This window comes from Lytechinus pictus, chromosome 7, assembly GCF_037042905.1.
Source record: "Lytechinus pictus isolate F3 Inbred chromosome 7, Lp3.0, whole genome shotgun sequence".
Lineage (NCBI taxonomy): Eukaryota > Metazoa > Echinodermata > Echinoidea > Temnopleuroida > Toxopneustidae > Lytechinus > Lytechinus pictus.
The window spans coordinates 31,379,466-31,407,150 of record NC_087251.1 but is presented as its reverse complement, the minus strand read 5'-3'; the positions used below and the strand labels follow the sequence as shown (position 1 = coordinate 31,407,150).

At 34.7% G+C, this 27,685-nt stretch overlaps 1 protein-coding gene across 9 annotated transcripts; it reads right to left on the bottom strand.

The window, feature by feature from the left end:
• Window positions 1-2,566: 2,566 nt before the first annotated feature.
• Window positions 2,567-27,002, bottom strand: LOC129264564 (protein phosphatase 1B-like). 9 transcript variants are annotated; one of them, XM_054902455.2, is made up of 6 exons: window positions 26,598-27,002; window positions 17,384-18,532; window positions 14,819-14,936; window positions 10,516-10,621; window positions 7,922-7,976; window positions 2,567-6,748 (listed from the first exon to the last, which is right to left on the bottom strand). In XM_054902455.2, exons 2-6 carry the CDS (start codon window positions 18,227-18,229, stop codon window positions 6,740-6,742), a joined length of 1,134 nt encoding a protein of 377 aa, XP_054758430.1. In that variant the 5' UTR covers window positions 18,230-18,532; window positions 26,598-27,002; the 3' UTR covers window positions 2,567-6,739. The 9 variants fall into 9 exon arrangements, with proteins under 9 accessions (XP_054758430.1, XP_054758428.1, XP_054758429.1 ...); XM_054902453.2 differs by having other exon boundaries at window positions 2,567-6,617; window positions 26,598-26,939; XM_054902454.2 differs by having other exon boundaries at window positions 2,567-6,617; window positions 17,384-18,528; window positions 26,598-26,656.
• Between the last annotated feature and the right edge of the window lie 683 nt (window positions 27,003-27,685).

Genomic DNA, 27,685 nt, shown 5'->3' with positions numbered 1-27,685 from the left:
GACAGCGCTCTGCGGCCGCTTTTTACCAAAATTGCAGCTTCTTGTAGCAGATCAATGCGACCGGAACGGCGTAACGAAAAATATGCGAAGCTTTGGAGCGGATTTCTTTCTTCTTTTTTTCTCGATAAGAAGAAAATGCTATGCTTTGGAGCGGCTTTCTTTGTTCTTTTTCTCAATAGGACAAAAATGCTATGCCTTGGAACGGAAATTTGAGTGTAAAAATGGGGGTCCCCTCCGCGGCACATACCCACTATGCATTATATACTGAGTGCCCCCCCCCCCCCGGGTTGGAACATTTTTGAAAATAATGGCTGTAAAATCCAAATAGATTTTATTCGCTCAAATTGACCCCCCCCCCCCCACTTTGATAAGGGTTAATATTTCATTAGGGGCCTACAATAGGCCTTAAATGAAACTCAGACCTAACTGAGAAACAAAACAAGCATGGTATACAAAACATGTTCAGAAAAGTGTGAAATACTTTATACATTTTTTCTCAAATCCAATGTTTTTATTCATAATTATGTTCGGGGTAAGTTGTAACATGTTCCAACTAGCCCCTTCAATTTTGTTCCACCTAACCCCGGAGGCCCATTTGACATTTATAAGCTTACAGCACAAAAAAGGGACTTCACCATGGCATATATATAACCTCATTTTGTAGCTTGGTACAAGTGTCTGTTATACCCCCAAACTGGCCAACTTGATATATAAACTTCTCTGAGATAATAAAACATATCTGAAAGAGAAAAAAATTACTCAGAAGGTAAAAAAACAAAAATTCCTTTCTAACTTCATCAGGCTTGTTGCACATGTGTTGTCTGTAATTTGGTGGACGACTGTTGATAATGGCAATAAATTGAGGGCAGTATTGCAGAAATTTATTTAAAGACGTTAAAGAAAATTACAGTGTTTCAACTTACCCCGCGTTCCAACTAACCCAGGTCTCCCCTATAATCTGATGTGTCTGACCTGGAACTTCACTAATATTTTTTAAATGAATTTCTGAAAGTTTTGTGAAACATGTAGACCGTAACAGCCAATTTCGACCTACATTGGGCATTCAGTTATCACCCAGTGTTTTGCAGCTCTGGGGATGAAGGTGAATCATTTTGCATTGCATTATATGACCTGATTTTATTGGCAAAGGAAGTTTATTATCAACTCCATTATGACATTTATTATTAATCTAGCCATGCAAAAAAAACGTCATAACATCCTAGTCTTTCCTTTTCATTGTACGTGACTAGTTTTTATAAACAAACAACTCATTTTTTAAGGCTCTTAAAAAACTAGACTTGAGCTTCAAACTTGTGCATGGTTAATGCAATTTTTTATCCAATTCAATAAAACACAGTAATAGAAAGGGAGTGGGTGGGCATTCTTTCCAACAGAATATTTGTATTATGAAACATGACCATACAGTCAGACCGCAGGTCCCTATGCTAATGAGCAAAAAGGCCAGATTCATCCAAATCATCTCGTGGCTGAATCCTCCTTGTAAAATCTCGTGATTCGTGAGATTTTCTTTCTCTAAGAATTTACTTGTTTTAACCTCAAGTTAAATGAAATATTATTGCACCATCAGATAGAGTAAATGTTATTCTTTCATATTGGTCATTTATTTTGTATACAATATTTTGATAAATAAGTAAATTTTTGGCCTGAAAATGTGCCACAAAACTGAATTTTCTTCCTCTGTTTTCTTTTGCAAATTGTGCAAAACTTTTTATTTTGAGCCTCAATGATATATATATCACCATTAAGCTGAACTTCTGTACTTTCTCACAATGCCACTCTTGATATGCGGCACCTTTTAATCGGGTCAAGATCACACTTTTCCCACCAAGGTACAAGACGAGATTTCTGAAATTTTGTACTTGCATGAAATCCAGAGTTCTGATTGGCCGGATAAGGTTCACAGAACAGGCGCGGGTGATTTGAGGAGATTACCACATGGGAAGAGTGACCTTCCCATGAACCCAGGCACTGGAACTGTTGGAATTTGCCAGTGTGTGGTTTCTTTGACCAATCAGAGTGCAGTATTCTTGTTTTCAAGCTGCATTATGTACTTGGCCAATGAAAAGTGTGATCTTGACCCGATTAAACCAATTCTTTTGAAACCTATACCATTTTAAAGCATACATATTCAGCTTTATCATGATCTAAAAATCATTTGGGCTCAAACTAAAATAAAGTGTGAAAATAGCAGCTTTTGTCAGGTGAAAATAATTATTTTGTAGCATATTTTACATCAAAATTTTAACCTATATTTACAAAATCTTTGAATAATTTCATACACATGACCAGAAAGAATGATTCTTCTTCTTTACAATGATACCATAATCATGAAATTCGATGCACAATTAGAGCAGCAATGACCGAATGAAAAGAGGTGTTTTGGTCCGCATCAAGCTCATTAAATATGCAAAACATCTCTAGTCATGAATATCACTTGGATGAAAGAAGCCACTTTCTTGGGACCTGCCGTCTGACTGCATACATTGTATCTCAGTCACACACAAAAGACACTGCATTTAATATGCATAAATACAACAAATCTGTATGCATTTCATCAACATAAGTAGTGTATTTATTAAATTCATTTGCCATTACAGATACAGTATCATTCGCAGAAACAGACATACTAGAATATGCAGAATTGACTGGTATAATAATATGTCAAGATTTATTTTTCCTTTGAATTTTAGGTTTCATTTGTTTTACAGTGCTATTCCCAGAAAGTCTACATATCAATACCATTGCTTTATACATTAGGGAAGGAATCCACAGTTTGAACGATAATTATCCATTTTATCTCTTTCTCCGTTTCACATTAATTTATCACCTTATATAGATAGAGCCATAATTTTGTACATACACCTCTGAAAATTTGGAATATAAATAAGCATTCACATAGTTCCAGTGTTTTGTTGCATACATACCTACTTGACAAGTACAGAATTTTGTTGTTTTACTTTCGAAATTGAATGTAGACATCAATTTTGTAGTTCCCGTACATCTCTCACATGCATACTTTTTATTTCTGTAAGTTATACATGTACACAGATGTTGTTTACTATACATAAATATATACAATATCTTCACTCATTTCTACAAAAGATTCAAACGACTTTTACAATGTCTATCATTCCTTGCACAAATGAACCATGCTAATCTGAAGGAAAAAAATGGAACCATTTTGAAAAAAAAAGAGATAAATTTTCTTATAAAAATACACTAACCAACACAGCACTTCAACTTAAATGAAATACAAATTTTCATCGTTATCATGACGTTAACTTCAAAAGACATAAGGATGTATCTTGGTAACACACACACACATTCTGAGATTATCTTCTAGCTGAGAATCCCTACTATATTGCTCCTGCCATTAACGATTAGCAACTGGTCAGCAAATTGCATACAAGTTTGCTGTTTTATTCATCTGTCCACACTAAAAAAAAAAAAAAAAAAAAAAAAAAAACACCACTATTTAAAAATGCACAAATGAGGAAAGAAATATACAAACCAAGACTAAGAACCTCAAATATTTCTGAAAATAGCTATTCAAACCCAGATGATGGTTTCATTCTGATGGTTTGAAAGAGTATTTATCGATTGGTTAATACACAAAAAAGCAAATTTTTTGTGATCATCAGTCTGCATATGCAAATCAGCATGGGCAAGTACTTGTTGATGGGTTAACAGGATACAGTTACACTTACACTTATTAACAAGATTTTTTTTCTTTCTGTTTTCTTTTTTTTTAGGAATTGTGAATTAAAGAGTAACTGCAATCGATGTAAAATAAAACAAAATAAGAACATCCCTTTAACATAGCTTTAGTTACAGATCAGAATGTGCACAACTATTCCTCCATGTCTTTTCACAGACACATTCAGAAGAGCAAGTGAATACAAAAAGAAATGCATTTTATGCTTCAGCCAATGACAGCCAGCCTTCACAAATAAGCTTGTTTGAATCTGTTAATATTTCAAAGACAAGATAAGCTGGATATAATCCTGGAACATGTCAGAGTGGAAAAGCAAAATTCTTTTTCAGATGATCATTTGAAAAGAAACAAGGTGTTATTCGAGTCAAGCCAGGAAGCCCATTATCTAATCAGAAGTTTGGTGTTAATTTATTTCAGCAGTAATGTGATTGTATCATCACCTGTGTGATTGAGATACATGTAGCAATGGAAAGAGATTAAGAGCAGAAGCTATTTTCAGACCCATCATTGAATATAATGAAGCTATAGAAAACACTTGCTCCCTGTATCGAGGTATTTGGCAAGGTTGTAAATAATTACTGAATGAACAAGATAGAAAATAGAATATCCATTCAATTATATTACACACATATATATATATTTCTCAGTCTCGATCATAAGGACACATTTCATATTACCAAGAATAATCTTTGCAGGTGATATTTTTTTTTTTGTAAAGTGAATTCTCTCTTCAAAGAGCAGAATGAATGCAATTGCAAAGGAAAATCTCAGTAACCTACGCATGACATATAAGCCAATCAACTAACTACAAAACAATTGTTTCATTTAGCATTTTGAAAATGAAATAAACAAAACAAGCTTTTAAAAAATAAATCATAACACATGTAAATACTCTATATACAATTTTAAGTACCATACAACAAACCTGATAATAATAATTCACAACGAAAGGGGGCCCTAAACCATACCTAACAATTCAAATTATATGAAGAAAAAATATAATTGAAATTAAATGTCGCGTACATTCCATTAAACATTAATCAGACTGAGTATTCAATAATTTATATTCATTACAGTATCATTGACCTGTGACTCTACAAAGCCATACCTTATGAGAGATTTGCACATAATGTAAAAAACACATGAGCACATGTATACATATTGGGTCTGTAAAAACTAAATCATTTTCTCAAGTGGTGCACAACAATGAAACTGAAACCAACTTTACATGCCTGAGTATTTGTACACATAGTAATGTTATCTATGTTTAAAAGTAGATAATTAATGCACAAGCCTTATAATTAACAGTTTGAAACTGCAAAATAACAAGTAAGTGTAATTCACATACAGCACATTATTTGTAGAACTGTTCTGAGTCTAAAGTCTTTGACTTGTATATTAATGATGTCTGTAGAATGCAGTTGATATTGCTTTCTGGGGCTAGACTTGCCCATTTCAGAAGTGACAATGAGTCAAACAGTTTTACAATATCTTTTTTTTTACAATAAAGGCCTTTTCTTCTCATTTCAACTTGAAAATAATAGCTTTTAATTGTTTGGTTTTTCTGAACTGGAGTATAAATGCAAGGAAACAAACGATACCATTTGACCAGCAATGCCCTCTTCATGCATAGATACACTGCCTTGGAGTACGAGATCAGTGTTGTTTTAAAATATTATGCTCAATGTACATGAAGTAGCTATATATATAACAGTACAAAACATCCTAATTTATACAAGCTGATTGTGCATAAAAGCTGAACTTGGTGTATTAATTTTCAACTCAAATAAATGAAATATAATTTATCTCAAAAACACTAACTTCTAAGGAAGAAAAATAAAACACCATAGTACCATTCTATCTGTGCTAAAACAAGTGAAAGCCTAACTTTAAAAATAATTTTGGGTAATATAAAGAGCCCAAGCTAATAAATATATCTATTCATTAAATTTGTTACATACACATAGTCAATCAGGCAATGAATTATTACATGCTTTTAAATAATTGTATTGCTTAAAGTCTGGAGAAAACTCGCAAGACAAACTGAGAGCTAATCAACTATTAGATGATAGGATAAAAGCCAACTGCCATTTAATGATACAGTATGACAATGTACGCATAATACACCATGCTACTGTCCAATGGTAAACATCACAATATTATCCTACACTTCATTGTATCTGTTATAGTATGCATTATGTAAGGAACCATGGGTCATTTATTATACTTGTCAATTTTCTTTCTAAGATATTAAAGGTGCTATATCAAATGTCTGGATTGCATTGGAAACTGCATCTTGATATCAAACTTTTCTTTGCAATTAAATGAACATTAACCCTAACATAGATAATACTACACACACATATTTTTTCTAACCATTAAGATGGTTACTGTCATTTAGTAATAATTTTTAAAACATATACATCACTACTTTTAATTAATTACGAGTCTCAAATCTATTATAGTCATAATCATGAAATTCATATAACAGATAATTAAGCAGTGAATTATCAACTTCAATTACAATTCGTTTTTATCTGTATACAGTATATCACAGATCAACAAGAAATCTGGATATGATATAAGCAAGTCTTTTCCATATTTCATTAACTCTAAAATATTTGAAGACATCACACTAAAGAGTTTCCTTTCAAGAATGAAACTAACATCACTTTTCTTGTTCCCCAAAAAAGATACCTATTCCTATAAAACATCTCGAATGGCAATGTAGCTCCAGAACTTAGTAGGATTTGACCAGCTAACACATGGTTGTCTTTCAAACGGTCTATGCATCATACATGGTTACCAGAAGAGTGCATCGGGCAAGATGACTAGATTACAGTTGCCATGGAAACAGCTACCATTTTTCATCTGACGAGTCCTAATGCATTGATAGGCAGAAGGGTGCAAGAGAGGGAGTGGTATATAGAATTATAAGGGTGAAGCAGAGGGAAAAACAGGCAGACGTCTGGGGGTAACCTTTAGCCCAAATAGAGAATAACATTAGTGCCTCTATATGTGTGTATGTATATATGTAAATATCCATACCCATAGGCCATGTGAGGGTGAAAGTTCATGGTGCAAAGGATAGAGAAATAAGAATAGACCAAAAAAATTAAACAGGTTAAAAATCACTCTTTGTTTTCAAAGTTGCACTATCAATCTATTTTCTAGAATGTAGTTCAAGTCAATTCAAGTTTATTTTTATTCCATTCGATATAAAAAAAAAACACATTATTTCCTCTTTATACCAAGCTACAAAAATTTATTTTCTGTTTTCTTAATAATTGAGAGCTGTGGTTTCACATTGAAATAAAAATATGGGTAACACAGCTGGGCTTAGTTTCATTCTATACAAATATTGATAATATCAATGTGCTATTCGCAAGGGGTCTGAATTTTAGGCAATATGCATACAAAGCCAACCTGTGACATTTCATCCTTCTCAATTCATAAAGAGGCAATTGCGCAAATAATTACCCAGTATTCATAAAGTACAAAATTCAGTAAAACAAATTGCCATTTTCATATAAGGCAAAGTTTGACCCTTTGGCTCATTCTCATTTGTTTGAATCAGCTCATAAGATCCCCTTTTCAACCTGTAGAAATGGCATTGATGTATGCTTCTCTTCATATCTCCAAAGATCCTATCAAATAATATATATACGATGTAAATCTAGATACATGTATGTCAAATACCAGATTCCATCATAGTACGTATCGGTGAATACATAGCATTGGTCGGTGAGAGACATTTCCAAAGAGTTATTCAAGTCAATCACGCCCCTAAATTGGCTGTCACACTTTGATGTTTTAAGCAGCGGATGCAGATGTCTGTATGGCAAGTCGTTCCTCATTTAATCTCATTTTCTTGATATCGACTATCAAGCATTCATTTTTTTATTTTAAAAACTGTCTAAATATAAAAAGTCAAAATTCTTTTATACATCAAGAAATAATTTTGCGTTTTAAAAAAAGCAATTCGAGATATCAGGAAATAAGATGAAATGAGAAAATGGCTTGCCATAGGTACGTCGGCATACGCTGGCTAAAACCTCTCAAGGTGCGACAGCCTTTCAGCATGCATCTTTGCTTACACACCCACTCCCCTCATCAGGCAAGCAATCAAAGGGGTTTGTGAGAAGCAGAAGAATGACTTTTAATAGGGGCATTTGAATTCTTTACCTCGTCTTGTTTCCTGTCTATTAACCTGCTCAGAATCTCTTCGATGGTTCCTTTCCTGTGTGTTGGAGAAGCAGAAAACAAAGAGAAAGAGAAGAAATAAGAGAGAAAGAGAAGAAATAAGATAGGAAGAGATTCAGTAAGAAAGGAAGAGAAGTGGTAACAGGGGAAGAGAAGAGGCACAGAGGAAGAGAAAAAATAGGCAACAAATGGGAATAGGAGAACAGCAGAAATGAGTGTTGACAGATCAGATCAGAAATATAAGATATGAGAATGAATTAAATAAATAGTAAATTCATGTTCTTTTTTTATCACTGTCGCTCAGTTTGACAAACAATATACATTCCAATTCACAATACTACTTGGTTGTGATATAATATAATGCAATCGTCAATCATTTCCTATATCTGTATACTGAGTACTTAATGACCCCTCATGAGATTTCCATCTATCTAAAACATTTTAATGGAGATCTGTTTCTTTTTATCACAATAATAAGAAATTCTATGTAAAATCCATATGGAAAAAAGAGATATGCCAGACCATCTTATTTCTTCAAAGTTCCTCCCTTCTCTACTTGTCTACAAATTGATAAACTAGCCTTTTACATATGAAGTTTGTGTTTTTTGTTTAAAACAATTTCATAAGAATTTCCTTTTCAACTACTAGGCATGATAAATTTGGCCAGTCTTGCAAACTTTGTTGAGTAACAGATTTAGTTTATTCATAGAGTGCCGAGGTTTTGCATTTTATGCTCATACATTATGCCGAATGTCACTCCCAATGCATAAGCAGCATGACACACCATCTCCTGAATCAGTTGGACGATTACCCCTTTTGGCATTGTTTTCACATAAATACTGTAATGTCAGTTCTGTTGAGGTGTCTCTGTTTTCCAGCTCTTTTATTTTTTAATCAAGCTTGTTCTAATGTAGATCATGGCAATATGTATCATCAACATAAATACCAACATGCACTAAAATGCTTCATGCTTTAAATTGAGTAACTGATTATCATACATGAATGTATACACATCCAATTTTTGATGACAGATGTGATGAACAGAAATGGGACGGATAAATGTAAATGGATTAAACTGCAATGGCGTATGATTTTCAGAAGAATAAATGTGCAAAGAATGTGCTATAGATACAAAAGTGTATAATGAAATGAATGAAATATGAAAGCACGAAACAAGTACAATTTGTACACTAAATAATGATAGTAACACAAGGGAATAATAACATCGCACCAAACTATCCTAAAAAGCTTTTCAAAGAGAACATAAGTACAATCAATAGAGCTAACAAACACTTGGACAGAAAAGGTGAAACTTACATGTACAGTATTTCTTTATAGCAGGGTATCAAAGTTTAAGAATTATTTTAATAAAGTGACCCAGACAGTTCACAAAAGGGCATGACAAATTTAGCATTTTAATAGTATGTACATGTATGAATAGACACTAAATATGTTTGAAATGATTCCCAAGATCTTCATCCTAATTACTTGGCAGTATGATAGATGAATGATACTGTTAATTAAAAGTACATCTTTCTAGTATGATTACAAAAAAAATACAGTATGATAAGTGCGAAATGAATTTTGACGTAACAAAAATCATGAGAAATGGGAGATAATGGGGGTAGATCAATCAGGTTTTTTTTAAACTCTGGTATAAACAGAATCATACAACTCCTTTACAATCAAACTCCCAATGTCCTAAAAAAGGGATTTTAACAGTTTTAGGGCCTACACTACATGTACATGTATAACCCAAAAGAGATGGCATTTTCATTTATTTCAACAACAACAAAACAAAACAAAAAAAAAACAAAACAAAAAAAAAAAAAAAAAAAACGGGGAAAAACGTTACCAAATGGGGTTTACATCCTACATTCTCAGAATGTGTGCTTATTTGGTACACTCATCTGTGCCAAGCGGGGAATATTAAAAAAAAAGTGCTAACATTTCTCATCCCATCCCTAGCTTCCAAATGGCTACTGACCACTTTTCAAAAAACTGGGGACCGTTTCATAAAGCTGTTTGTAAGATAAGAGCGACTTTAAGAACGACTGGTGAACCTTTCTTACACGCTAAACCATCGCCAATGTATATTTACCACAAGAAAGGATCACCAGTCGCTCTTATCTTACAAACAGCTTTATGAAACACCCACCTGGTATCATTCGATAGAAAATTTAAAATGGAATTTTAAGAGATCCCTCGAACCAGATACATTAAAAAATCTGGCATTATCTTTTGACATTTAAATAAACTGGACTAATACAGTTGTCATAATTATTACAAAAGATGTTAAGACTAAAAAATATTATACTTTCTTTATCATCTTTATAACTCCTCTTTGAATTTCTTTGAAAATTCACTATTTTTGCTAGGCACAATGTAGAGAATTTGAAGTGTATCAAACATGAACAGATTCCAAGGAAGGTAGGGCGTTAAACTCTTTAATGAATACTGATGTAGTGAACAAATAATAGAATAATATATGTATATTAACCACGAGATACTTATGACACTGTGCTGTCATTTAGGTCAAAAGGAAGGTTTGGGAGGAGACTGAACCCTGAACTCACTTTGCTGAGAGACCTCCGCCTGGGGGGAGACCTGGTATATCTGCCATTCCCAGCACATGCATCACGAGGTCCAGCTGGGTCTGGTCTCCAAAGTTTTCCTTTACCTCTGTAGAAAAAGACCCAGGCAATCAAGCATGTTCATGTTACGAAATAATAGAAATAAATGAATAAACAAATCAACTTAATAACAAAATAAATGACAATGAAATAGACAGACACATACAAGTAAAAACATAATGACATATGACAGAATACAATATGTGAAGAAAAACAAAGAGGTTTTCAAAAAGCAGGGTTTCTTGATTTTATTGACCTTGATAGACAATTGCATAAGTTTAGAACTTTCACAAAATATTCAGGCCATAGTTCTTACCCCTCTTTATTATTTTTTTCATCTAGTTCTTTTCTTTACTGTGCCATGAGCATCTACTCATGAAGGATGTCACTTTACCAGCAAATTACAAATATTATCATTATTATAGTTCTCTCCATGATTTAATTCAACATTCAAAAATTTACAAAGTAAACCAACACAATATTACTTTCTATGCCTGAGATTTGGGCCATTCAAATAATACAAAAACACATGACAAGAGAGGGGCTTGCAAATTATTTAACGAGTGTGTTATTATTCTCTAAAAAAAGGTACAAGTAAAGGGAATTCAAACTTCATTGGCGAGAAGCTCAACCAATGAATCATGTTAATGTTATTGTTAAATAATGATTTATCCATTCCACCACGGGTGAAAACATTTTTTACATGTATTAGAGAAAAGGTTAAATATTTCACTGTAAAGTGAAGGATTAGTGAGTGTGATTTTAATGTGCCATCATTGGTTCACTATTAGTCATGTTCATCACATCAGTATTTTGAGAAATTAAGAGGAAATTATTTACAGTGAACATATGTACTGTACAGTGTACACTGTAGGAAAACGCACACTGGATTATGGCATATTGTCCACTTGTTTGTAGAATTGCTGTGCACAATATGTAGGCATTTTATAATATGAGATGTACCCGTATAAACTGATTTTACAGCATTTTAACTTCCATCTTATTATCGTTTCTGCTTGACATTTGCCTGCTAACATTTTTCAGCATACAACAGAATTTTTAAATCACAATGTTGGCACTTGGCAAGAACCATTGACCTATTAATTTTTTGTTATTGAGTAATTTTTAGTCTGGGATCTTGTAGTCTAATTGGTATAGTGGATTCTATGTGAAATAATATATTTTAGTGAATATTGCCTTATAACTATAGTATATTTGAAATGAAATATGGACATTCCTTCATTCTTGGCTCCCAACCGTAAGCACATATGGGCTATTCTCCAGTAAAAACATATTTTAATTATGATAATGAAGTACATTTTTTTTTAAATTCTTCAACAGGAGTAATTGCTTTGGCAGAATCGTTGAAAAAAAATTATATCTGCTTCAATCAAGATAAAGTTATAAGGCAAGTCAACAAACTATGAATCATCCATCTTGAAGCTGATGGGAGGCCAAAAGCGTAAATAAGTTCAAAATGTGTTTTTAGGTCTATAAAAATTACAGATTTCTGCAGACTTTGTCAGAGTATGGCATACAAGTAATAGTCTAACATCTACTGAACGCCTAAGAAGGAAGGGAATATGTACAGCAGTTTCCAATTAAATCAAATCTATGGATTTTCCTGGATGTACATTAAGAATGTGTGAAATTTCGACATCTTTTGGGGAAGGGTTCAAACTGGCTTATTCTGAACTTCAAGTTAATTATGCCGAGTAAAACTTGAGATGAAAAATGGAGGATTGGCTGGACACACACATGAGAGAACACTTGAATACATACACAGGTGTGGAAGGAAAAAACAACAATCCGATTATTAAAGAAAGTGATATGATGGTGCGAATGGGGTGCAATCGTGAAAAGAATAGAGAAAATTATGAAATGCTTGGCAAAAATTTTAAATTCTGCAGACAACCCCAAGGAAGGATGTTGCACACAAGCAAAATGATAGTGCAAACTGCAAGGTAAATCGTTATTAACCATATCGTTTTTACATTCACAACATGTATTTGATATTGCATTCGATCTGTTTTGTGCAAATGGGGTAACTCTAGCTCTGCATCAAGTACATTGCCTATTTTCTTCTAAGCATACTAGCATTCCCATTCAGCTCATGCATCTTTTAGTCAAGTGAATCATATGAAAATGTACTCAGCCTGTATTTGATTGTTCTTCTGCATGGAATGTGGCTGTATACATGTACATGTATGATGTACCTCTTATTGTTTATTGAATGCACACTTATCTCATGATTCATGTTCCTTTACCATGATTTTAAAATTAAAATAAAATAGCTATCTAATTTTTCAATCATGGCAAAGAAACATGAATTATGAGATAACTGAATTTTTTTATAAACAATGGTTAAACCCATCAACTCTATTCAAATTAATTCAATGTGTGCCCACTCACAACCAAACTGTGCATAATGATCAAATTTTTATCCACATGTACTGGTGATTGTGTAGTGTACTAGTGGTTAATTCAATGATTTCATTCTACAGGTTAAATCCCCTATCATACATTAAAGTAAGATCCAAATCTAGTTTTCATGAATCTAAAACAGACATATCAAATAAAAATCTTCATTTACATGTATTTGAGATTACATTTATCTTGTTATACATGTACCTTACAAAATTTGTATCATGATAGTTTTTTAAAGTATTTTCTACAAAATAAGAAGGTTTGTGCAAATGTGTTGCATTGCTGCCGCTTTGGGTCCTCTGACTGTGTGAATACAGTGTATGTACTGTACATGGTGTATTATCAAATTTCAATAATGCACCATAGACTGTAGCAGCAATAGGTTTTGACAGTTTTCAATCAGGGATTTGTACTGTACAAGTACCATAAACCTGCTAAGGCCTATCATGTATTACTGTATGCGCCTCAAGATCAACACATGCTCATGCAAAAAAAAAAGCTTCAGAGCATTTATATTATCCTGCTGATCATTCGTTTGAAAGCAGGTGTGCACCAGAAATGTTTATTTACACCATGCGTCCATGCCAACGAATGATGTTCATAAAGCCATGCCCATTCTTCCTGAACTCTGAGACAGTTGATAGCCTGCTCTGAGTGAAAACGATCCACCCCAAAAAAAGTTCAGTATACAAGTCATCAGTGATACAACTTTACATTTAAATCACAAGAGAATTTTACACTGATGAATTAATCACATAGAAATCGTTTAAATGCAAATTGGAAGTTTAATTATCAAGGTGTATCTCAAGACTTGTTTTGCATTTGGTGTGTGCTTGTATACATGTGTGTTTTGAAAAAAAAGGGGAAAAAATATTGCAGATGTACATCTACATGTACGACACGTATATGTGAATATCAAAGTGTCTTTAAACTCATTTATCTAGAGCTGCAAAATCTGATCAATAGGATACTCTCTTGTTAAATGTCAAGTCCACCTAAACCCAAAGTTGATTTGAATGGACAGAGAAAAGCAAGCAAGCATAATGTAGAAAATTTAATTGAAACTGAATGTAAACAATGATCTGATATTTTAAAATTTCACTTATTTGTACAAAACAGTGAGATGCACATACATATGTACATTAATAATGGCTTGTAATAAAAGTTTTTTTTTTTTTTTTTTTTTTTTTTTCATTCAGTGAGTGTATACCGGTATTACATTATCAGCTCCATCAAATGTTAACATTTAGACCAGGATCTGATAATTGTATGAATACATGCTATTAAGATTATGACACCATAATCTTCACATAAAGCCGGTTTCGATGAAATTTTCAGTGTTATGCTTTGTCTGATTTTTTTTCTTAATGTGTAAATCAACTTCTCGGAGTGGAGTGTTTATTATTTTCTAATATGTTGTTCAATCCATCAGGAAGGCAGTGATTTTTTATCAAACTTTGCAGGTGTCCAAATATGAAGAAATATGTTTTTTCTAATATACATGTACGTACAAGACCATCCTCTATTATCACTGATTCATGCAATGCACATTTCAATTCTTATTTTCATAAAAATTAAGGTTTTGGTAGTCTACTTTCATTCTGCATTGCAAAGGGGAAGCAAACATGACCTTTCTGGGTTATCGTGTTTATCCGTCAACTTCAAACTACATGTATTTGTACATGTAGCTATCCAGGGGAGTGTTTGTGGACAATGTCTGTTTGACACATATCTGACAATTACCATGGTAACAGTCAGACACTAGATGACAAATGTTAATGAAACACTCCCCTGTTAAACATGCAATGTAATATCTCACCTTTGATTTTCTCTTCAAGTAGCGCATCAAGTTCCCTTTCTTTTGTGAGGGCATCCTGTGATACTTCAGGAGCATTCTGAAAAGTCACGATCACAATGCTCATGTTATCACGACTTCCCTGCAAACAGAAAAGGGGAGATACAATCACATTAAACTGGGAGAAAATATTTGCCCCTTAGACAGTTTTCCAGTGTGGGACTGCAAGTACTGTATAATTGTTTCACCTTAGTAAAAATATCTCAATGTTTACAAAATCCATAATTTGAAATGTCCTCGGTGCAGTAAAATCATGTTTCCTTTGATGACCAGATTGCTACAACAGAACATTTTGTGCACTTTCTATGAAGAACAGTGATTGAATTCAATGACCAGGTAAAATGATATGTTACTTGACACATGGTTAGCATCCCTCAACCGCAAATGACCATGACACATGTACACTACTAGTCAGTTTAATACATGTTTCTTTAACTCACTATTACAGAATACAGACAGTACCTGTAAATGCCTTGATTTTCAAAGGGGACAAAGGGGATTTTAAGATTTCAAGTTGCGATGTCTGAAGTCTGATGACATTACAAAAACTCAAAATATATGTTTATTGTATGGTTAAATTTTGATGTTGACAGCGCCACTGCCACTATTATTGTACTGTATACTAGTATTACACACACAAAAAGTAACATTTTTAAACTACATATATGTACCAAGGCATAAGAGTGTACATGACATGTACACGTACATTCATATGAGATGGATACGCAGTGAAGTTGTTCTGTACATACATGTAATGATGTGCTCCCTGCTAGCACCTTACATTGTACAATGTATGTATACATACTGAGTACTGTACTTTGCAATGCATGTTATGCTTTCTCCCAAGCCGGACGGAAGCAAGGGAGTGTTTGCCTGCTAGTCTACTGCTGTCCTATTTATAACCAATGACTCATCCTTAACCATTATGCCAATCAGCTTCAATATGCTCACAAATCCATCTGCCATCTGAGCTGAGCCAAGACGACATCCTGGCAAAGAAAAAGCTCAGAACCTGATCAATGGTAAAACAGTTTCAAAGCTCAACCAATGTAGTTGCTGCAAATAATGATCTGTGAAAATCAAGGTTAGAATATGTAGTCACCATACCATCCTAGATCGGTATCTGGTACAGTTTAATCCAACATTGTGGAATCAAGAAGTCTGAGCTCAAAATCAATCACCCCTGAAGCACAGCACACAGTATATAATGCAGTGTATATTTATTTCTTGGAAAAGGACCCTTCACCTGGGTCCCGTAGCACAAAGGTTATCGATTAAACGTACGCTTGATTTTCACAATTGATTGTACACTGTAGTCAATGTAATCAATCGTAGAAAATGTTCTACGATGATTGCTAAGCTTTGTGTTACGGGGCCCTGGCTGCAAAGTCATGTTTATTTGCTAATTTCTCAACATTGATATCTTCTACCAGAATCAATTGGCATACATGTACATGCATAGCTAGGGCCTATACAGATGGGCTGTTGTCATTTTATTGGATGCTGTTCAAACAAATCTGAGATTCTCATCACAGCTGGCATTTATATCTGCTGTAGTGTCCGACCTTGCATCTACGATCCATGATACATGTACTGTACATGCATACATGTATGTAAACTCACATAATTTATATTGTAGCTGTTAACTTCAGTCTGATTGATTCAATTGGAGGTTTCTACTATCTTTAACACAATTACCGGTACATATGGATATGTGGGATGTACATGTACATGTAGGTGTACATGTAAATTCATTTTATAAAAACACAGGACAAACATACTACATGTACATGTACATACAAGTATTTTGGTGATCTAAAGGGAGATCCAACCCAACAAAGAGAAAGTGTCATTAAGATGTACATTAGGCTGGGTACAGGTACAACTCCTCCACTTGCTCCAATACATAAAATGACTACATGTAAATCATGTTCTTTTCTTAAGTATTTCTTGGTGAGAGATATTTTCATGAGGACATAGATGAACATGTACAGTACCCCGAGTACGGTACATTAATCTTTCTGACCTCCCAAGGGAAAATACATGTATACAAGGCCAGTATAATATACTGTATTATCATTTGCCATTATCTGCTCACCAAATATGCAATTTGACACATATTCTCTGATCAATCTCCATCACCATGTGTTTTTTTTATTGCAGTTGGATTCCACTGAACATTTTTTATACTGGTAATACTTGCAGCACATCGAAAATGCATAAAATATTTCAATCAATAAGATTGAATCCTACATGTACTGTAAATTTAATTAACCCTTGCAAAATGCAAGTAGGCCCTGTAAATATTTCATGCAATAATATAACTTGCCACATCTCCTCCTGCATGTGCAACAATGATTGTAGTACAGTATGTGAATAAGTGTACAAGTGTACAACACATCCACAAGTTACAAACAGGTACAGTACATAAATGTATGCAACAAATGCATGTGTACGATATGTACACTTTTCTTCAAAATTGGTGTACAGAAAGTGTACACCAATAACTAAAATCCTGATATTACATACCTTCTGTAAACAGGTCTCGATGACTTGATTGCATATCTCTGCCAAGTGGTCTGTAATAGCTAATCTTGAACGTATAAACTGGCAGAGTTCTTCATTTGACATCACATCCCATATTCCATCACATGCCAAAACAATGAACTCTTCTTCATCTGTCCTTTCAATAACTGTTACTTCAGGCTCTGCTGAGACAAGCTGTTCTGTAGGTGGGATTTTTGGATTATTCTTGTAGTCGTAATCACCCAGGGCTCTTGAAACTGCCAAAGAGCCATTCACACGCTCAATCATTACACTTCCACCTGCTTTTTCTATTCTTTTCAATTCATTGGGTTTCCCTGGTTTGTGGTCTTCTGTGCTAAATGCTGGTTTATCCTGCCCTTTTCTAGACAGGACCGACCTTGAATCTCCACAGTTGGCAAAAAATAAATGCTTTGGCGATATGATAACTCCAACAGCAGTTGACCCACTTCTATCTTCTGTCCTTGCAAAGTCGTCTCTCATCTTTGAGTCTATTGACAGAAATCCAGTCCTAATGCCCTCTTTAACTGCATCCGTAGAGGGATTCAATTTACCATCTATCTTTGGCGATCCTAAAAACTCGGGATTGGAAGTGATTTCATGGAGCATATGCTCCGAGCAATGCTTGGCAACCTTTGATCCGGCATGACCATCAAACACTGCAAAGAAGGACCAATCTTCAAGTCCATGTGGTAGACCAGTGACTGCTGAATGGGCATCTTCCATCTCTACTCTCCAGCCTTGCATGCTACTAAGGCCATATCGTAGTCCATTCCCAGACCCCTCAGAAAATTCTTTCTCCGTATTTGGCTTCTCTAGAAAAGCTCCCATGATTGTAAATGTCCTCCGTGAACTCCACCGACAACGTTACACTGTATATTTACTAATAGAAAAATGCTTCTGTTGCAGTAAGTTTGTCATCACAGTAGCCAGACATGAAAGTGGTTCGTTATCAAGAGGACGTAAACCAGGTACCTTCAAATGTCAGGTGATGTATTTCCTGTGGTCATTTTAGTGTTGTGTTCTTGATCTGTTACTCATCTCACAAGGCGCTTACGACTCATACCGTTGCTGTGATGAGATCACTCAATGAACAGCCCACTAGATGTCTCACATCAACATGGGACTGACTACCTGCATAAAAAAAAGAAAGAGATCATAATAAGCCGTCAATTAAATCTAATTGGTATAGTTTCCTGTTTCTAAACATTTTCAATGCCCTCACGTATGACAATGCAAAAGCTTTCAAAAGTCACTAATGTGACTTACACCAATTACATTGTACTGTAGTTTCATTTCTCCACACAGACCTACATGCTTCATTTACAGCCATAGCGCATTCATCATATAGATGTAGCATCAACTGAATGCATAGCAGGAGTTGCTGACTCTACTGCTCTTGATAATGGACTACCAATGTTTATTAATTTTGAACACCATTGATTCTGATTTTTTTTGTTTTGTATGAGAAAATGCAATTTTTTAATATTCATTTTGATTCTGTAGCGTTATCTTAATAGGTATTGTCCCAGAAATATCCCACTTTTCTTATCCACGGCCATGGTTTATCCTGGTACCCGAAAGCAAGGCTCCACATTAACTTTTTTTGGTGGTGGCCCGTTCGGGCCACAAAAACCTTCAAATAATTTTTTTGGGTGGCCCGATATTTAAGTTTGGTGGCCCGAAAAATATAAAGAAAAACATTAATTAAAAATGAATAAAACAAACTTCTGAAATATTAATTCTGCAGCCACTACCACTAAGTTACTTTCACTTTGTACATCTTGTATGTAAATCTTGTTTGCTGTTATTTTACTGGAACCTCAAAAAAACGAAAAGTTCTCTCCTTCTACCCCAGTCTCGATCGGCCATTTTGTTACAATTCATAACAAAAATGGCCGATCGAGACGGGGGTAGAAGGAGAGAACTTTTCGTTTTTTGAGGTTCCAGTCTGTGCCCAGATGTCAGGAAACTGCCACTCGTTAGACCTTCATCCATATAATCGTGGTAAGTGCATAATTTCTGTTTTCACAATGCATTTGGAGAAATATTTAGACCATAAATCACCCTAGTCCCGTGAGTATGGTCAAATACACGGTAAGCCCCTGGGCTCCCGCCTGCTGCGCGGGCGGGAGCTCCCTGGGTTAGAAAAGACACAGCTTCAAAAGAAACCAAGTATCAACATACATGTACATACAAATGCACACGTGGGACTGTGATGTACTCACCTATGTGTTTTATGTGTATTAATGCATTTGGAAATCGGTCTTTTTGAGTCAAAAGAGAGGTCATAATTCTTCTTTTTAATGCTTGCAAATAAACAGGTTACACCAGATTTTAGTAATATGGACTGTAGAAGGGCATTTCATTGGTGTAAAATGTGACTTTGACGTAGATTTTCAAAGTTCTGTGGAAGATTTCTTAGCAGCAACGTTTCGTATCGCAGCTCCCGAAGTCTGAATAGTCTGCTAGCGCACAGCTAGCTGCAGTGGTCTCATGCATGCAAAGCTCACGCCAGACGGCCAGCACGGCCGGCTGGATAATAGTTACTGTATGCTATAGCGGTAGGCCTACATACTGTCATGACTATGCAATCTTTGTGTGTGTGTATATTAACAAAAAGGGCGCATGACGAATTGGCTTGCAATTTGAACTGTAGAAAGTTGATAAATGGGTGCAAAATCGGGAGAAAAATTGCGCTACTTTGAAAATTATTGGTTGCCCGATTCGGGCCACCAAAACTTAACATTTTTTTCAATAATGGTTGCCCGAGGTGAATTTCTGGTGGCCTCGGGAGATTAGGAAATTAATTAAAGAGCATATTTACCATTTATTTTGTCATGATGTTCAAGAAAGAAATACAACTACAAGGTATATCAGTAGTCATGTTCAAAAATCTATTTTTAAAGCCGTCAATGGTATGGTATGTAAAACTCTAAGGCTATAACTTGTTTTGAAGCAATAAAACTTTGTTTTGAAGGATTTTTTCGGGCAACTGAAATCTATATTCGGGCAAGTATTTTCCAACTATTTGAAAATTTACTTGCCCGACTGGGCAAGTGCTTCAAAAAAGTTATGTAGCACCCTGCTAGAGGTCACCTGTTTAAACTCCAACAAGAGTGTCGCTACGTCGAGCACATAATATGCCCGCCTGGAGTTGAAGGTCAAGCAAGAAAGGTGGAAGCTGGCAACTTCACCTTTGACCTTCTGACCTCAAAATCTATAGAATTGCTGGGATCTATGCTAGTATCATACACACCAAATTATATGAGCCTAGGTTAAGTTCAACTAAAGTTATCGCGTTAACAAGGACTTCAGAAGGGTAAGATGAAAATATGTCACTGTGACCTTCTTTGAACCTCATAATCAGTAGGCTTCCTGGGATCCATGCTAGTATCATACACATCAAATCATATGAGCCTAGATTTAAGTTAAACTGAAGTTATCGCGTTTACAAGGAAAAGTTAACGGACGGACACCGAGCGTGATACCATAAACCATCCCGTCTATGACAGGCGTATAAAAAAAAGCATGTAAGATCCAAGCTGAGACAGTGCTCATTTTCACAAAGAGTTGTAACAGAGTGGAACAGCCTTCCAGTTCCATCCTATGTTGCAGAAAATCGGTCGTTGAACTCTTTCAAATCAAACCTTGACAAATTCTGGTCACAGAAGGACAAGTTTAACCCTGTTGAAATATTCAATTGTCCATGCACTTCCACAACAACACAGCGCTTATTCTAAGCGATTATTGCTGATCTTTAGACACCAAGAGGCAAATAAGTTTGTATAACTTTATGCCTACTTCCAAGGTATGATTAAGGAAACCAAAATACAAGGAGAGAATTCATCTTACCTGAAAGAAGAAGAGCAATCTGAAACTTGTTTCATCAAAATCAGTTTAATATAGAATAAGCGAGTTGTGGAAGTTTGAAAGTCTTGTTATACTTTCTATGGGATCCTCAAATTTGCAAACAGGCTTCAAAATGGCTGATTTTGAGGATAACTCTCCTTTTGTTTTGTAAACAAATTTTCAGATTTCCCCCTTTATTTTACATATTTCACATTTTCTCCTCCTGACCTTGACAAATGTAATGTGAATTATATTTTCCCCATCGGGCCATGACATATGTTTTGCTCAAAAGGAGGCAAGATGCAATTTGAAAGATAATGGGGAAAATCTGAAAATTGTGTACAAAACAAATGGAGAGTTGACCACAAAATCTGTGATTCTGAAGCACAGTGGCGAATTTGAGGATCCAATAGAAAGTACAACAACACTTTTTAAACATAAAAAACTTGGTTATTTCACAACCGATTTTGATGAAACTTGTTTTAAATTGTTCCTCTCATTTTACTCTTTCCAATAGAATTGCTCCTCTCCTTTGGTTTGGGTTTCCTTCAAAGGAAAATACAACCTTTGGAACAAGATGCATGTAGCTTGTGTGAAAACAGAAAAATCAAAGAAACAGATCAACAAAAGTTTGAAATAATCGGGTAAATAATAAGTTATGAGCATTTGAATATTGCGATCACTAGATGGAGATCCTCCTTATTGGCAATACGACAAACATGTGTGATGTCACTTGTGAACAACTTTCCCAGTACTTTTGTATATTCACTTTAATAAGCTGCCTCTTTTATCACATCTATCAGTAGATCATGTATTCTTTCTGGGCATATACAAATTTTCAAAGAATACATTATGGATAGAGTTTGTATCACCATAGAAAGAGCAAAATGAGAGATTTGGGGGGTATTTTATAGTCTACCAAAGGGAAAGTTGTTCATATGTGACATCACAGGTGCCTTTCAAGTCTATCCATGAGGAGATTGGTAAATTTGGATTGTTAAGTTCTTTTCCACAAAATCTTGCTAATTTTTTGTTTTGTTTCATAATAGTATGGTAGTAATATGTGTAAAAAATTATGTGCAGTGATTTCACTCTAGAATCTGAATTTATTTATTTTTCTAAAAAAAGAGAGCTCAAACAGGCCTGGCCTTTGTAATACAATGTATGTATACAAGAAATGCATTGAAAACTGATAGAATATATTAAAGCTTAACTTTTATCCTCCTTGATACTTGTAATAAATTGCATACAATGCTACATACATATTTTACACTCAGTTGCTCATCCCTCCAAAAAAAATTGTAATCAAATGTCCATTTTCTCTCAAATCAAAAGCTACATATTATACTGTATAACAATTGTTGAAATAGAATACATAAGGAATTGGAGAAACAATCAAATACATCAGAAAATAGCACACTTGTATTTTTATTTGGTTATACAAAGTACAAAAGGAATGATGATTTTCATATGTAAAAAAATACCCCCGTACATACATGTATACAATACTAAAGTTGAAAAAGAGCTTGTAATTTATATCAACAATTTACAGAGAAATACATTAGAAATTACAAAAACAATACCAGTACTTTACACAAATTCATTTAGGAAATTATCTACATGATGCTGTTTTGATGCCAACTAAATTATATAAATTAGCTACCATGATCACCTTCATTTGGCAAAAAAAGAGGCGAGTAATTGTGATTTTGCGTAATTTGCAAAATTAATTAAAATTAATTAGAAGAAATTATTTTACACATATTAAGAAGAAAAATTACAAAGTGAAATGATTACACATCAATTGAGCTTTCTTTCACCTTTCCATTGATACCTAAATTACTTCAAAGGGCTAAAAAACAAAGAAGTTAGAGCCTGTTGAAGACTTGGGTTCAAAATGTTCACAAAAATCGGTTCTGTATTCCATTAACTTTACCACTCACACGTATTGCGAGGTTAGTATTAGTATACTAACTTTACATTAAGACAATGACCACAAATTTGGATGTATATGCGCGACTGGAATAACTTTATTATAATTTCTTGATGAAATTTAGAGTTCTTGGTATCATTTGAAAGGTCCTTTTAAGAGCTTTCAAATGATACAAAATTTATTGATATTTGATGATTTTTTTTTTTTTCGTCACACACCTAGAAGTAGTGAGACGATCATTTAGCATGTTAGGCCAAGTAAAAAAAGATAGTAGTTGATCGTCTGGGTTTTCTGAGAGCAGTGATGAGGGAGGTCCTTACTATTTGCTATCTTGCTATTTTTTTTAAAAACAAGGAGGCATTTTCTCGGCCGTTTTTTGACATCAGTGATGAGGGAGGTCCTTACTATTTACTTTTTTTTTTGCTATTTTTTATTCAAATGATTGTCAGGCCATGTCAAGCTCGAATTATGTGATCGATGCATACTCAATATTAATAATAAATGAGTAGAAATAGATATATATATATATGCGTAATATATATACATGTAAACAATTGATTGGAAATCTATATGGAAAATGTATTATATGCGATAAAAATCTATTGAAGTATTATACTGATATATATATATGTAAGGGTAAAACATGCATTGGGGGGGGGGTCATTTTTATTACCATGGAGCCATGTTCAGTTTTCCAGAGCCAATCTCTTTTTTAGCTCTGGGCATGGTTTCGCATCGCAGTTTCCAGCTGCTTGTATATTCGTTTACATAATGTTTAATACTGTTCAATTTTTATTCATTTTTTTAATTGATATCAAATGCTAAATGATTATAATTGTTAATTGTTCACATAATGTTTATGATTTCAATATTTGTAACTGTTAGTGTTAGATCTATTTACTAATTTTTACAATTGTCCATCAAATTGAATAGCTCGAGGAAGAATGAAGTTTATCAAATTTGAACAGAATTGGCACTTACTGGAATCCCATTAATGATTTTCAATATTGATAATGAATAACCCACTTGAAATTATTTTTTGAATATTCAATGCATTGCCTGCTGATGTAAGAAAACTTGCCAGAAAATTCAATTCATTTCACAAATTCACATGTCGCGCCAGCACAGTCAATCACATCATCCCAGCACACATGCATTCACCCAACAGTACAGAGTCACAAGCACAGCTCATTCACCGTAACACACATCGAAGTACTGGCGCTATCACTCACCAAAATACCCCGCTAAAATACAAATTACATCATTAAAATTGATTTTTCTGCGCCATATTTTCAAAGCACGCGACGGATTAGTTCAGATTCAGGAAGCGGGGTCCCCGAAAATGCACTAAAAAATGAAGAAATCCGTGATCTTTTCCGAGTTTGCAAACTTCTTCTTCTTCTTATATTGGTTTGAGTGGCGATTAGTCATATTTGACTATTGTCGCCATTGACTCTATTAATAAAAAATCTCACTTCTCACATAATGATATTATTACCAATATGATGTATACATATATGAAATATTATTCTTGTGTATCCTTCTAATATGAAAAAGGATAATTATGGTATGTACAAAAGTTTGTCGTAACTCTTGTCAAATTGGTATATAAACAAATCTTCACCAAAAACAAACCACTATCTTCAGCTCAGTTCCAACTAGTTGCGCTTGCCCTGCCCTTTCAAAGATGCAATCATACCGGTCAGCACGGTACATTGTGCCGATTTTTCGGACATAAATGCCTAGGTCACCCATGCATAGACGAGGGGGCGCTAGTGTACCTGTGCTTACAGATGGGTTAAACATTAAAATAATTTTTTTTTTTTTTTTTTTTTTTTTTTTAATTACAACAACAACAAGGCGAAAACACTTGTGGGCTTTGTTAGTTATATGTGCAGAACATATCATTTTGTATATTATATCATACATTATATATATATTTTTTTCTTATTCACATTAGACTTGTACAAGCATATCCTTTCATATTTCTTATAGACAATACAATATAAGAATAGTAGGTCATCACTCCTTACTAAAACGTTTCGATCTTTATTTTCTCGCTAATTTATGATGGTATCTTCAAAATTCCAATAAAAAACCAAATCAGAATTTTTTTCCTTCTTGCAGTTACGGCGATATCGGACTTAGCAATTGTTTTTGAAGTTGCGAGAGAGATCCCAGAGCACATGAGAGCAAATCACTCGCCAATCTAGTGAATTTTTTTCGCTATTCAGCAGCCATAAAAATAGTAAATATCAAGAAAATTGATGCTGCAATAAAAAAGGAAAGCAGGCACGGAGGAGAAACATCACTATTTTTTTTTTTTTTTTTTTTTTTTTTTTTAGCAAGTTTTTGAAAATAGTAAATAGTAAAAATTTTCATGCGGCGGCCAAAATAGATGCGCGCGAGGACGATCAACTACTTTCTTTTTTTACTTGGCCTTAACATCATAGAACTGATTTGGAAGAGTCAAAATATTTCGCCAACATGACAAGAATCGGCCGTAAACTTAGTGTATCGCGGCCGGTGGTCGGTTTAAAAAGAAGGGTGCAAATGAGCAAATGTAAAATTGTCGCATTCGTTGTTCGCCGATATACCATTACCGGTATACGCGAATAAAATCAGTCGTCGATCAAAATGTCGGAATCTGATCTGCTCAATTTTCTGCACAAATTAGACGAAATATAGGTAAAAGTGATAAATACTTTCGCAGATACGATGCTTAGATTTAGAAAATAAGGTAGTCGATAAGGGGTAGTACCGTATACGCGACATATTATTCAAATTGCAGAGCTGCACACACACACGTGTAGAGTTTGCACAAATCTCCATGTTGATAAAGGCAGACTGAATCACACATTAAATTGGCCTCATCATGAATATGTCATGAAGTCTCTTCTTTCTTACAAATGTCAGCATACATCCTGCTGCGCGCCATTTTTTTTTTCACCAGCATGCACCGACGAAATTAATTGGAGACAGCCTGTCTAGTGACTTATTTCACGATAATGCCAAATATCAGATTATTGCTCACTAATGATCATCACAATGTGATATCGAATTATTGCGCATCAAATTTTGTGCAGTTTAAGTTAGATCTACAATTCAGCGGCGCGGCTAGCGGGTGGTTTTCCGAATTTCTCCCTTGCCCTGCCGTCCTCCTCCGCGCGAGTCCCGTGCAGCCAGTCCAGCTCCTATCTCCAGCACAGGGGCACAGACACAGTGCAGGGGCAGTGAATCGACAGCGAACTGAACGGTCAAGACTCAACCATTTTAATTTCGTTGAGCTACCTCTATTTTCATTATGTCTAAAGGAAGATCCAAATAAAAATGCATATTCATTGTGCAGTAACTCCACGTACACTTGAAACTTTCACACTCTTCAAATTTATACTTAATACGCATTTTACTCACCAATTCCTGGGTTTTGTGAAGGTTGCGATTACCGGATAAGCGTTGCTTGAACTTTGATTGGCGTTTACAATCACGTGATAAATGACATCATTTCTCATTCGAGGATCGATTTAGGACAGTGCTTGGTCTGTGCTTATTTTTCCACCGTTAATTTGTAATATTTACAACTTTGTAGATTACATAATACTACCATATATCCCTAGTATAGATCGACATGCGCATACTATTTTAAAGCATGAAATTAAAAGGGGGAGGGAGAGCATTTTTGTTGAGAAAATATCTGTTGAGCAAAACATGCAAATAAGGTCTTCATTCCCAAATGGAGGTGACGTTTCATGTCACGAAAAACAAAAGAAAAATTAAGTGGAGGGGGGTCTTCATTGCGTGTGTCCGACATTTGTCTCTGATCAGGGGGGGGGGCACGTAGGTCAATACGGGATATATGTACCCCCCCCCCATGGTACCACTCTGTGTAGGGTTGTTATTTAATGAGAAAAGAAAACAGTAAAAATAGAGAGAGAGAAAAAAAAATGGTATCACAGCCTTCCCCAAATTATCAAGAAAGCAGCTACAGAGACCCAAATCAAGTTTTGAGTTTTCCCTGTTGAAAGAACTTTCTGTTCCCCACTCACTATTGTAGCACTACGAGGACAGTATTTGAACTAAATGATCCATTATACGTAGGATCCATGATTCTAATCACCATTTGAAGACATTGAAATTTGTGAGACATTTCCTATATTTTAGCAATTAAGCACCATGAGCGCCCAGCAGAGGCGGATCATCATCACCATGCATGCACCCGGGCATCATGACTAAAAGCAAATCAGGGCCCGTTTTGATATAAAAGAAGTACGGTAGATCTGTATACATGTATATAAAAACAGTCTCACAATAAAAAGGGCCTATAGTCCCTGGTACATTTCATATTTGACTGGGAAACACCGGCACTGCCGTATAGACCATCATGATGGGCTTGCAGGGCTATGCCCCCCCCCCCCAAAAAAAAATGATAATAATAATAAATAAATAAATAGAAAATAAATTATGATAAAAATAAACGAAATAGAAAAGAATAAAAAGTAAAT

Excerpts from the sequence above, each read along its gene's own strand:
- LOC129264564 (XM_054902453.2), bottom strand. The coding sequence starts at position 18,229 with ATGGGAGCTTTTCTAGAGAAGCCAAATACGGAGAAAGAATTTTCTGAG. Across the intron at positions 14,937-17,383 it reads TCGAGACCTGTTTACAGAAG|GGAAGTCGTGATAACATGAG; the intron begins GTATGTAATATC and ends TTCTGTTTGCAG. Across the intron at positions 6,618-7,921 it reads TAGACAGGAAACAAGACGAG|GACTCGTCAGATGAAAAATG; the intron begins GTAAAGAATTCA and ends TCAATGCATTAG.